This window comes from Odocoileus virginianus, chromosome 31 (genome assembly GCF_023699985.2).
Source record: "Odocoileus virginianus isolate 20LAN1187 ecotype Illinois chromosome 31, Ovbor_1.2, whole genome shotgun sequence".
In the NCBI taxonomy this organism is placed as follows: Eukaryota; Metazoa; Chordata; class Mammalia; order Artiodactyla; family Cervidae; genus Odocoileus; species Odocoileus virginianus.
In genome coordinates this window covers 11,984,424-11,997,778 of record NC_069704.1, presented here as the reverse complement: position 1 = coordinate 11,997,778, position 13,355 = coordinate 11,984,424, and the positions used below count along the sequence as shown (strand labels likewise).

Sequence of the window (13,355 nt, the reverse complement as noted above, 5' to 3'; positions counted from 1 at the left end):
CAGTAGGAACAATTCATGGAGGCTCGAAAGCTGTATTCAGTGAACCATCAGTAGGTTGCTACATGTTAAAACAGAGACAGGGATTATAACAGATGGGGCTAAACAGGTAGGTAGGGTCCATCAGGCCTTCTTTTGTCATATTAGAGAGATCTGAAATTTTTTTATGTGATGAAGAGCCACTGAAGACATTTGAGTAGGACAGGTGATCTAAAAAGAGATTAGTGAAAGTGTTAGTCACTCAGTCGTGTCCAACTCCTTGTGACCCCATGGACTGTAGCCCACCAGACTCCTCTGTCTATGGAATTCTCCAGGCAAGAGTACTGGAGCGGGTAACCAATCCCTCCTCCAGGGGGTCTTCCCGACCCAGAGATCACACCGGGTCTCCTACATTGCAGGCGGACTCCACCATCTGAGTCACCAGGGGAACCCTATTGGACAGGAAGACATAAGGCAGAGAGAAGAGATGGGAGGTTACCACCATCATTCCAAGAAGATGAATGTCTGAAAGGGAGGCTGGGATAGGCTGAGACTGGTGAGAATCAAAGGAGCGGAGGAAATCAAGGCATATCAAGTTGGTACAATCTGTAGGAATTAAATATGGGATGGATGCGGGTGGGGGAGTGAGAGATGGGGAGGAATCATGCTCACATACATCCAGAGTTCTCAGATAAGTGCAGGAGAGATGATGAGCTGACTCAGAAGATCAGGAAAACTATATTTCAGGGAATACAATGATGGTTACAAAAGGCATCTGGTATTGTCCTTCTGCTACTGTCTTAAAAGGGATTCTAGAGGGATTTTCTTTCCCTTGTTCCTCCAGCCCTACACTTGCATTACTGGCCTAAGGGCATACTCACCAGCTGGCCGTGTCTATCATTACAGCCAAGTCTGAGAATTCCTGATTATACTTAGAGCCAGCGGAGCTGCTGATACGAACAGTCATTAGCAGACGACCCTTTTGGAACAAACTATGCTTTAAAATGTAAACGGTGGAGGCCTTTTCCTTGCGTTGTCCAGAAAGAACTTTCTGCTGCCTGAGCCTGGATTAATCATGAGAGAGTTCGTCAACATTCCACTGGTACATATTCTTACTTTGGTTGCCTTCAGCGGGACTGAGAAACTTCCAAAAGGTTGGTTTCAGCACTCTTGTCTCCTGTTGCTTTGTGACAGTTTGAAAGTGCATGCGTGTGTTCCGATCATGACTAATTCATGACGGCAGGCTTGGGTTTTACTTGGTGAAGTGGGGGTGCAGTATATGGACAGAGAGAAAGCTATATAAATAAGCAATTGATGGATGGTATTCACTCTACTGCTATCTGTCCCCTGCTTAACTTGTAAGCGAAACATTAACAGGTAGACTGCAAGTTATTGAGGTCAGTTTGTTTATGTGTATGTCAAACTTCAGGGTGGTCTAAATGGATGATGAAAACCTTTTTACATCAGGTTTGCCAGGAATGTATCAGTCCCACTCCCAGACATCCAGAGTGTTTGCCTCTGAGCAAAAATCACTTCCATTTTCAGTTTCAGCTTTGCAAAACTCTTAACCAATACTTGAGTTCTTCCCAAATAAAAATTAGAGAAAGATGCACACAAGTTGCCTATAAAAGTTTGAAGAACAATGGATTCTCCATAGGAGGCTGGAGTCATGATTTGGTTTGGCAAGAGACTGTGAAAGGTTTTTTTTCCCAGAGGCTTTGGAATGTACCGGAAATAACACCACCTCAGGGGAAAGGAAAGCAACTTAAGAAACTGACAAACACCTGTTGCAGTAGCAAGAATGTCCACAGTTTCTGGCCAGCGTATTATGAAACAGAGACTAGTGTATTTCAAATCAGGAAGAAAGACAGGAAAATAGGTGATTCGTGAAGTGACTTCGTAAAGGGCTTCACTGAGGCTTCAATGAGGGCTTCATTGAAGTCTTTTTACAAAGACATGAGAAAGCAAATAGAATAACATAAAAAAGTTTTCTAATTAAATGGACTGTTGTTTAGTAGCTCAGTCATGTCCAGCTCTTGTGCGAACCCATGAACTGTAGCCCGTCAGGCTCCTCTGTCCATGGGATTCTCCAGGCAAGAATACTGGAGCGGGTTGCCATTTTCTTCTCCAGGGAATCTCCCCAACCCAGGGACTGAACCCCCATCTCTTGCGTTGGTAGGCAGATTCTTTGCCGTTGAGCCACCAGGGAATTAAACACATTATAGTAGAGTAAAAAGAGTTCTGTGAATTTATGACACATTCAAATGAATTATTTTCCTTTCATATTACTTTACCAAAGAACTGAATGGGTTTGTATTGTGTAGATAAGCGAACGCAGTTATAGTGTATGTTAGATCAAAAACATAGCATAGATTTTGTGGTTCACTAGAATTTCTGGAACCATAAGGTCAAAATTCACATACTAAGAAGATAGAGCTTTCTTTACCAACAGTCTGATTTCATAGATTTATGTTGTTTCATTGCTTTCTTTTTCTATTTTATGTGCACAGAAGGGTATCTTTCAATGCATTTAAATTTTGTCAACTAATACTTCAGGTACCTCCAGATAAAAGAGAATCTATATCTTTTCAAATAGCTAATAATAGCCAGAAAGACTTAACATTGGCTTTAGATTATTTTAATACTTCCTGATCATACAACGGATGGCCGGAAGGGCAGCACCTGGATGTTTGGACTTATGGATTGTTGTAAAATTATCTGTGCTATTCTAAACCATGAAGTTACATAAAAATGACATGGTTAGATGCTAAAATGTACTGAAATCCAGGCTTACAAGGAACATGACAATTGATTTTCTGATTCAAATTAGAATCCCATGAATGAGAAAAACCAAACCCAACCTCTTAATTTCTATCTAGAAAGAGATGATTTGTAGTTTCCAAACTTTATAGGTAAAGCACACTGTTTCTATTTTGAAAACTTCACAAAATAGAGTGGCATAAATTTAACAAAGCCAAAATCCTGACCTCTAAATAAGATAACCAAATTGTTACCCCAACTTTGTTTATTTGTTTATAGTTTATTTACTGCTTTAATTAGATTGTAAACTCAAAAAATTAAAGCAATATTTTTGCCTATCCTACTCAGAGTATTTGAGTATTATTGAAAACTCTAAATTAATATGGGTTTAACATCAGCCTTAGCCAAAACACCTGGTCTGAAAGAGCAAACATTCATTAACTACACTTACCAGTTCTGAGAATAAACACTATTATGAAAACATAATCCTTAACATTTTACATGTTGAAATGCATGGAATATGTTGGTACAAAAACACATTAATATGTGATTATTTTAATACTATTAACAGTAATGAAATTATGCTACACAAATATCTCTAGCTGTTTTCTCTATTCTTGGCAGAAGGCAATAGTGGCAAGAGGTTTTTTTGATGGTACACCTTTTTCCTAAGTCCTTTATTGTGAATGAATCAAGGCATCTGCACGATAATATATCATAAAGTGAACCGACACAGTTAAAATAGTGCAAGAATATTCCATGGATTATTTTCCAATCATCAGCATATTATTTCTTCAATAAAATTAATAACAAACTTTGTAGCATAGCTTATTATTATAGTTTTAGTTTAATTGAGATTCCTAATGTTCAAAGACAAAGGGAAAGGTCACTATCTTTCTGAATCATTTCACCTGGTGATACTTTCAATCATGAGCTCAGTATCAAACCACAAGGAGGAGAATTTTATAAAGTCATGTATGAAAATAGCCAACATTTCATTGAACATTTGCCTTAACCACATTCTTCAAAAATATTTAACACTTTATCAGGGAGTACTAAGTGTACAGTGGGATTTTCTGTAGGAGGATGGGAGTTCATGAAACAACTTTGAATCTGTTCTATGCACAAAGAACTCCTGTCCAAACTCCACTCTTAAAATTATCCCATTACTATCATACCTAGAGATTCTGAGTCTTAAGTGATTTATCTTTAGAAATATGTTAGTAACTTCTTCTAAATCATATATATACAGGGATAGGATTCACAGATTCGACATATGACTAAGTCAGAATGGGCGCAGCTGTCACTGAAATCCGGGACACCCAGTACTGGATGAATGTTTTATATTGACGTATACTGAAAGAGTAACTCATTCCATATTTGGGGAAACAACAGTTGCTTTAAATATTATTGACTTTAAAGAACAAAGTGCAGAAATGGCAAGATTTTTACCACAAATCCAGTGGTGAAGTAGGCAACTTCTCGGTGAAATAGGACATGAGGTTATCAGGGGAAAGTGATAAGTGAGGGATGAGTAGAGGACCTGAAGGAAGTGATCCCATTCAGAGAGATGAGAGAAGTGGGCCAGAGAATGTAGAAGGACCACATGTCCATGCTGGGGTTGGGGACTGCACCCCCGTAAGTGGTCCTGATCTTCACCCTTGTATGACTTTATTCAACAATAACTTTGTGAACACAGGAGCAGTGAGGACAGCTGGTTGGATTAGTTCAAGACTGGTACTTTCCAGGGTCAGTGCAGCTAAAGGACCGCAGGGTAAGGGAGCTGGGATTGTATGGCAACAAAGCATGCAGTCTAGGCCAAAAAATGAAGGAAGTGAAAGGAGGCTACTTCAGGCCTGGAAAAGAATGTTAAGATCAACTTCCTTTTTCTGGTCCCCAATGCCTTTTTGTGTGTCTTTCAGGAAGGCAAGTCTTCACTGTGAGCCTCAGTTTTCTCCTAAGATGAAGTACCTACCTCCTAAGTTCAGCTTACAATGTTATATGCTATGCTGAAGACTGTCAATGACTGGTGAAATGACCCCTCCTGGGGAACAGGCACATTTTAGATGAGTCCCTATGAAATCACGCCTTAATACCGAAGGGATGCCCCTAGGAGAGGTCATTTCAGAAATTCTAACAGACTGACCCAGAATTCCTACCTTCCTGTCCCCAGTGTCATTTCTGAAGGCAAAGACCAAGAGTATGTTCTGTGACAAAGAATTAATGATATGGCATTAATAAGTGACTAAACACAACACAGTAACTATTGAGCTTATCAATGAAACTTATATAAGTTCCAGAGACTTCATAATTAAAAAAAATAACATATTTGATTACATCACCAGAAGTATGTGTCAGTTTCTAAAATATGACAAATGATGAGCAATACTGAATACCTCTTTCTTTGGGGAATTTGAAAGATTTCTAATACCCATGTGTTTTCTCATACTGAAAAAGCAATACCATATTCATGATGCTAGAAAAGCATGAATATGTTCCAAGTCTGAGCCTTAATTTTCCTAGAACAGAAAGGAGCAAATACACCTTACTGCTTACTCAGTTATTTGGTTATGTCAATCAGCAAATGGTCGATCCGAAGTTGGTATGGCAATGACCGTATGTTACAGTCCATAAAAAGATAACTTACAATTGCCTCATCCAGCAGCCAGTATTCAAGTTCAGTTACTCTTTGAAAAGCACTGTGTTCATTTTTATGTATTTGTTGTTCACGTGGTCCTTGGAAAGAGGGGAGAAATAGTGTCCCAGTTTAAATAGGCCCTGGCTGAGATGAAAGCTAGACAGTAGAAAGAAAGCAAATAGAGACAGTCTGCTGATTCTATAAACATCATTAAATACAACTATGTGATTGTGTCAATAAAAATTGAAAAGCGATTTGTTTGGATAATTTTGGACTGTGAGCAAGGTGGGCTTAACCAACAGTCTTTTGCCTATAGAAATTGATATTAATGTCAGTCTTATTTTTTCCCTTGTCTGTGAGTAACTAGTACCACACCGAAGACATGGTATACTTAGAGTTAAAAGATAAGAATTTTAAATCAACCTTACCCATGAAATTCAGTTCTATCACTTCCTGCTCTTATTTTGTTTAGATAAGTTACTGAACCTTGCATAGCCTTCATTCCTCAACTGCAAATGAGAATAATAATAATATCTGCTTTTATGTTTATTGTGATCAATAAATAAGATCATGAATGAAAAGTATAACTCGTGGCTGATGGCAGGTTCTTAATCAATTTTAGATGTTAACCTTATTAAAAACAGAATCAAACCTCACAAAAAACCATCATGCCACTGAACACTAAGGGAAGTTGTTCTCAGTGACAACTCATGCATTTCTCCATGTTTAAGCTTGTCAAGACATTCCAAGATTTATTTCTTTGATTTTAGCTGACCTCAACAGAGTTTGTACCACCTCCCTGGAAAGATAATATCAATAGTATATATGCTTCCTCTGTCACTTCTGGATTTGCATGTTGAATGGGAAGAAACTAATGAATCAGTTTAGGGGTTTTAGTAAAAATAATACCTGGCATTAAGAATGATAACTGAAAACACAAGATATGCAAAAGTCTAAGAGAGAAACTCACCCATACTTTCAGGACTATTAACATATTAATACCCTAAAAAGTAGATATAATAAGATTGTTTATGCAATTCTGCTGCCTACCAGGAACTGTTACATAAACAGGATGCTATTTATACAGTCATTGTAAATGGTAAGATTTGAAGATATTGATAATATAGAATATGCTCATGAGCTAGTGCCTCTCTGAGGGAAAAAAAAAGGCCCTGATATGTGGCATCTGTTGACTGCTGGAGTGCAAATGTTTCAATCTTAGCCAACTGCAAGGTACCAATAAAGACTTATCTGGGAGGAGATGTACAGTAGCACAGCTGTGTATGTAATTTCTATAGACATCAGGTGTAAATAACTCCAATAACACAGATAATAAAACAATGTAGTAAAATAATCAGGAAGTGATAAATGTTGAGTATTACTTCTTTGTTTTTAACATAGTTATTTTAAACAGAAATTTAGATAATTTAGTTTTAAATAATGGCTCTATTCAATTGCCTTGTTACATTTCTGAAAAGTTAACACTTGACACTTGCAAGCCAGTATAAGCCAGTTCCAGCACACCACAGAAGACAAAGCTGTGAGCCTCTTTTTCCACTTTTGAACAGGTAGTAGTACAATTATTCTGTTCTGTGCAGTGAAATTCATCTATATGCCTTTCCATTTTGAGTTTTGGGGGGGATGCTTAGGTGCTCCGTCATGTCTGACTCTTTGCCACCCCTTGGACTGTAGCCCGTCAGGCTTCTCTGTCCATGGGGTTTTTCAGGCAAGAGTACTGGAGTGGGTTAGCATTTCCTCCTCCAGGGGATCTTCCTGGTGCAGGGATTGAACCTGCATCTCTTGTGTCTCCTGCATAGTACGTGGATTCTCTACCCACTGAGCCACAGAAACCAGGAGAATAACTCAATAGTTCAGGTTTCTGTCTCTAAATTATGGAATAAAATAACATAGACTACTCCCTATAGGCCAAGAACAATGCCAAATGCATTGTGTACATTTATTTACTGTATGTAATCATCATGTCAAGCTTTAGTCAGTCCAGTTGCTCAGTCATGTCCAACTCTTTGCGACCCCATGAACTGCAGCACACCAGGCTTCCCTGTCCATCATCAACTCCTAGAGCTTGCTCAAATTCATGTCTATTGAGTCAGTGATGCCATCCAACCATCTCATCCTCTGTCGATCCCTTCTCCTCCAACCTTCAATCTTTCCCAGCATCAGGGTCTTTTTCAATGAGTCAGTTCTTCGCATCAGGTGGCCAAAGTATTGGAGTTTCAGCTTCAGCATCAGTCCTTCCAATGAATATTCAGGGTTTTTCCTTATGGATTGACTGGTTTGATCTTGCAGTTCAAGGGACTCTCAAGAGTCTTCTCCAACACCACAGTTCAAAAGCATGAGTTCTTCAGTGCTCAGCTTTCTTTACAGTCCAACTCTCACTTCCATACATGACTGCTAGAAAAACCATAGCCTTGATTAGACAGCCCTTTGTTGGCAAAGTAATGTCTCTGCTTTTTAATACGCTGTCTAGGTTTGTCATAGCTTTTCTTCCAAGCAGCAAATGTCTTTTAATTTCACAGCTGCAGTCACCATATGCAGTGATTTTGGAGCCCAAGAAAATTAAGTCTGTCACTGTTTCCATTGTTTCCCCACCTATTTGCCATGAAGTGATGGGGCTGGATGCCATGATCTTAGTTTTCTGAATGTTGAATTTTAAGCCAACTTTTTCACTCTCCTCTTTCACTTTTATCAAGGCTCTTGATGTCAAGCTTATGTAATGGTTTTATTATTATCTCTGCCTACAGCTAAAGATGCCAAGGCAACTAGCTAAGTGACTCAGTGGAGATGGGAAGTGATGGAGCAGGATTTGGATTCAACCCCTGGGCTAGAGCTTCTCACTGTCTAATTCCTCAGTTTTGTTGTTGCTATTTAGTCACTAAGTCATGCCTGACTCTCTTGCAACCCCATAGATGGTAACCTGCCAGGATCCTCTGTCTGTGGGTTTTCCCAGGCAAGAATACTGGAGTGGGTTGCCATTTCCTTCTCCAGGGGATCTTTCTCACTTAGGGATCAAACCTACATCTCCTGCACTGGCAGGCGGGTTCTTTACCACTGAGCCACCAGGGAAGTATTTCCTCAGTAGTCTGTCTTTCTTTTTAAACAATGAAAGCATTCAATATTATCCATTATCTTTTGGACCCATCATTACCTGCAACCTTATTATCATATGATGTTTTTAATCACTGTGTATGTGATTATGCAATTGACCATTTATTTTGTTCATCAGTTGTTTAGAAAAATCTACCTTTTTTAAGAGGTTGACTTTCTAAAACTTATCAATTACAAATTTGCTTCCATTGCATTGGAAAATTAACATTTCTGTGGCATTCTGATTATGTCCTATAATTTTTATTATGAAGATAATACATATTCATGTCCATGCTCAGTCATGTTTAACTCTTTGTAACCCCAAGGACTTTAGCCTGCTAGGCTCCTCTGTTCATGGCATTTCCCAGGCAAGGGAATATCCAATATTGGAGTGGGTTGCCATTTCCTTCTCCAGGGGATCTTCCCAACCCAGGGATTTGAGCCTGCATCTCCTGCACTGGCAGTTGGGTTTTTATTACTGAGCCACCAGGGAAGCCTGATAATATATACTAATTTTATATATTTTAATATTATATAGTATGTCTTGTAATATTTTGCTGTAAGATACAGCAAGACAAAGATAAAAAAGTATACATCATGCTCACAACTAGAAGATAAATGATAATAACATCTTGGAATTCATCCATTTTTCCATTCTCTTCTATGTGTGTATGTGTGTATAATTTTCTTTATAATTTTTGGTGCCTATTACTCCATTATAATATCTCCTGGTAATACTAACTTAAGTTTGATTTGTTTATTTGAGTCTATATTTATTACATTACTTATTTACTTACTTAATTTGTCTGTGCCGGGTCTTAGCTGTGGCACCTGGGACCTTTCATTGCAGCCCATGGACTCTCTAACTGAGGGGATGCAGGCTCAGTGCAATTGTGGTACACATGGGCTTCAGTTGCCCAGCAGCACGTGGGATCTTAGTTCCTGGACCAGGGATTGAACCTGCATCCCCTGCATTGCAAAGCAGATTCTTTAACCACGGGACCACCAGAGGTCCTGAGTCTATATTTTTAAATAATTAAATGTCATGATTGTTATCTTGTTGATGGATTGTTTCTTTTATCATTAAGAAGTCTTTCTTCACTCTTCAAATGCTTACTTATCACTTTAATTGAAGTTCATCTTATATTAGTACTATTACTCTATTGCATTATCACTTTGAGTAGTGTTTACTTCGTATGTATTTTCCACTCTCTTTATTTGCAACATTTGTTTTAAAATAATTAGATATGTCTTTTGTGTTTTTAAATCATGTATCTGTCTTTCTACAGATCAGTTCATATCATGGGTGTTTACTGTGATTTCAGATGTATTTGGGCATGTTTATTCCAAATTAACTTGTTAATTTAATCTTCTGTTAGCCATACCTGTTCTTGGCTCATTTATCCTCCTTTTCTGCTGCTTCACTTTTAAAAAATTGATACAGTTTTAGTTCCTTTTGTTCTCCTGCTGTTTCAGAAATTTTGATTTTTAGTCTATTATTTTGGTGGTTAGAATTAATGAAATTTTAACAGTATGCCTCTAACTTTATGTTATCTTCCCATGTTTGTAGTTATTCAGTATTTGTCATCTTCCTGCATACAGTAAAGAGCTCAGAGTGTTTTAACAATATGCTGAACTTCTTCCCTATACTTGCATCTTATAATTGTTTATCTAGAATTCTAGTTCCACTTTTTTTAAACAGAAAAATTATTGAGCTTTTAAAAAAATATATTCCACAATATCTAAAACTGCAGCTACATTTTACCACCATCTATGCTTACTATAGTGGCTCAGTGGTAAATAATTCTCCTGCCAATCCAGGAGATGCAGGTTTGATCCATGGGTCTGGAAGACCCCTGAAGAAGGAATGGCAACCCACTCCAGTATTCTTGCCTAGAAAATCCCATGGACAGAGGAGCCTGGCAGATTACAGTCCATGGGGTCGCAAAAGAATCAGACATGATTTAATGACTGAACAACAACAAATGCTTACTATAGTGTTTTGTCCCCTGCCCCTTTCTTTTGGGTACAAGTTATTTCTTATAGAGATTGTATACTTTTGGTAATTGTTTCAGAGAGGGTCTCAGTGGTAAACACTTGTCTTCATATTTATTTTATCTTCATTTTAAAAAAAATGATTATCTAAGCTGGCTATAGAATTCCAGGCTAGCAGTTATTTTTTTTCTCAGCCTTTTAAAACTATTACTCCAATGCCTTTTGGTATCAGTTGTTGCCAAATAATACCAAGCGAGCCTAATTGCCTTCTTTTCTTTCTAGTAAGGTTTAAGATTTTCTTTATCTTTTTCTACAGTTTTAATTTAGTATATCTAAGAATGAATTAATTTTTGTTTATCTGGCTTTATGCTTGGTGGAAACTTTCAACCTGAATATTCTGCTTTATTTTTCAAGTTTGAAAAATAATCAGCAACTTACCCCTTTACATATTACTTCTATGCTATTTCTTCAATTTTATTTTTCTGGACCTCTATTAGAAGTTTATTAATTTTTGTCCATCTATGTCTCTTAACTATTAATACTTTTCATTCTTTATTTCTTTGTACTGCATTCTGTATATTTTAACAGTTATTTTAGTGCAAAGTTGGAGGAAAGGGTGGGCCTCAATGCCTAGATATAAAATATAAAAGATGTCATCTCACCTAAAAATTCTACCCTCTTCTTTCAGCTATTCTCTTCTCAATCTTTACAGAAAATTTATGCATTTTATAAAGGTCTCAGAAATAGAGTTTGGTTCATTTAAACAATACATTAGTCAATGTGCTAGCCCTCCAGATAGAGAGGTCTGAGACATGGTTCCTGACCCAAAGGTCAAGGTTTTTTATAACTTAGCATGGGACAGAAACATAAACAAATCATTCTAAGAGCATATGTGTGGCAAGTGTTATAAGAGTGACATAAATAGGATGACCTAAGGTTAAAGAAAAGGGTATTTGGTTCTATCTAGCAAGTCAGGGAGACTGGGAGGAGATGATACTTGAACTGGACTTTGCGAAAAAATTAACACTCACAGAAGAGATATGGGTTAAATGGGACCCTCAGCCTCTGAGTTTATTGAAAAGATAAGTTTCATTTAGAAACCGAATGCATTTTCCCCCCTCCAATGATGTACCACCTCACACTAGTCAGAATGCCCATTGTCAAAAAAATCAAACAATAAATGCTGGAGAGGATGTGGAGAAAAGGGAACCCTCTTGCACTGTTGGAGAGAATGTAAATTGATACAGCCACGATGGAAGCATTTTCTATGGCCAGTGTGACAGTTTGCTCTTATTTCATGGGGTTTTCAACCTCTGCGTGTATGCTAAGTCACTTCAGTCATGTCTGACTCTGTGCGACCCTATGGACTGTAGCCCGCCTGGCTCCTCTGTCCATGGGATTCTCCAGGCAAGAATACTGGAGTGGGTTGCCATGCCCTCCTCCAGGGGATCTTCCCACCTCAGGGATCAGCCTGCATCTCTTATGTCTCCTGCATTGGCAGACAGGCTCTTTACCACTAGCGCCACCTGAACATGAGTGTACAAATATCTATTTGAGTGCATGCGTGCTAAGTCATTTCAGTCGTGTCCAACTCTGTGTGACCCTAAAAGGACTGTAGCCTGCCATGTTCCTCTGTCCATGGTTTTCTCCAGGCAAGAATACTAGAGTGGGTTGCTATTTCCTCCTCCAGGGGATCTTCCCGACCTAGGAATCGAACACTCATCTTTTACATCTCCTACATTCTTTACCACTAGTGCCACCTGGGAAGCCCCATCTATTTGAGTTACTGCTTTCAATTCTTTTGGACATATATATATACCCAGAAGTGAAATTTCTGGATCATACATTCATTCCATGAACAGAGGAGCTTGGCGGGCTACAGTCCATGGGGTCACAAAGAGTCAAATACAACTGAGTGACTAACACACATGTTAATTCTCTGCTTAATTATTTGAGGAACCACCATCCTGCTTTACACAAGTGGCTGCGCCAATTTACTTTCCCACCAACAATGCACACAGGTTCTAATGTTTCCACATCCTTGCCAACATTTATTGTTATGCATTTTTAAAAATTTATAACCATTCTATAGTATGTAAAGTAGTATCTTAGAGTGGTTTTGATTTGCATTTCCATAAAGGCTAATAATATTGAGTATCTTTTTATGTGCTTGTTGTCCATCTGTATATATTCTTTGGAGACAGGTTGATTCAGCTTCTTTGATCATTTTTTTGTTGTTGTTTGGGTTATTTTGGATTATTTGCCTTTAAATTATTGAGTTTTTTCCTAAGCTATTTGTAGCTGTGTGGATCCTCTGTAAATCCAATGAAGCTTCAGCTTCAAAGCCTCACATTTGCAGGAGCCCCCTTTGAAGACCTCCAATGGTCTCTAGCAAAGAGAATAAAATAAAATGCAATATGAATAAAATATATCAATGTGTTTTATTGAAATTAGGGAAAAAATATTTTTATACAGGAATTGTCAAGATGGCTTCCTCTTTTCACACTAACTTCCCATCAGTGACACTTTCCTTCCACACTGTTGACTGATGTGAGGGAGGCAATATACATTTTGTATCCATAATTTTATATATTTTTTCCTTAAAAGGATATCTAAATTATATAACTTTGGGCTTCACAGAACCAGGCTCTGCCTCCACTCGTATATAATAAATTCTAAGTCCATCTCTCCTGAGAGCCTCCTCTTTTGATTCTCAAATGCCTAGTTTGAAAGTAGAAACAAAATCCTCTGCATAAAAGTCTTCCTCCCTTTTGGCAAATTTTTGCTATGGGGCAACATCATTCTTATTTAGGTTCACTGTGGCCTCTGACTGCTGACAGTGAAAGTGAAATTTGCTCAGTTGTATCTGACTCTTTGTGGA

At 38.0% G+C, this 13,355-nt stretch overlaps 1 protein-coding gene across 3 annotated transcripts in view; it reads left to right on the top strand.

The window, feature by feature from the left end:
- Positions 1 to 932: 932 nt before the first annotated feature.
- MUSK (muscle associated receptor tyrosine kinase) overlaps positions 933 to 13,355 on the top strand; it is a 96,090-nt gene continuing 83,667 nt past the window's right edge. For all 3 annotated transcript variants that reach the window (XM_070459304.1, XM_070459303.1, XM_070459305.1), the window contains exon 1: positions 933 to 1,130. In XM_070459304.1, the coding sequence (XP_070315405.1) occupies positions 1,052 to 1,130 (79 nt within the window). In that variant the 5' untranslated portion in view covers positions 933 to 1,051. The remainder of the gene's footprint in view (positions 1,131 to 13,355) is intronic.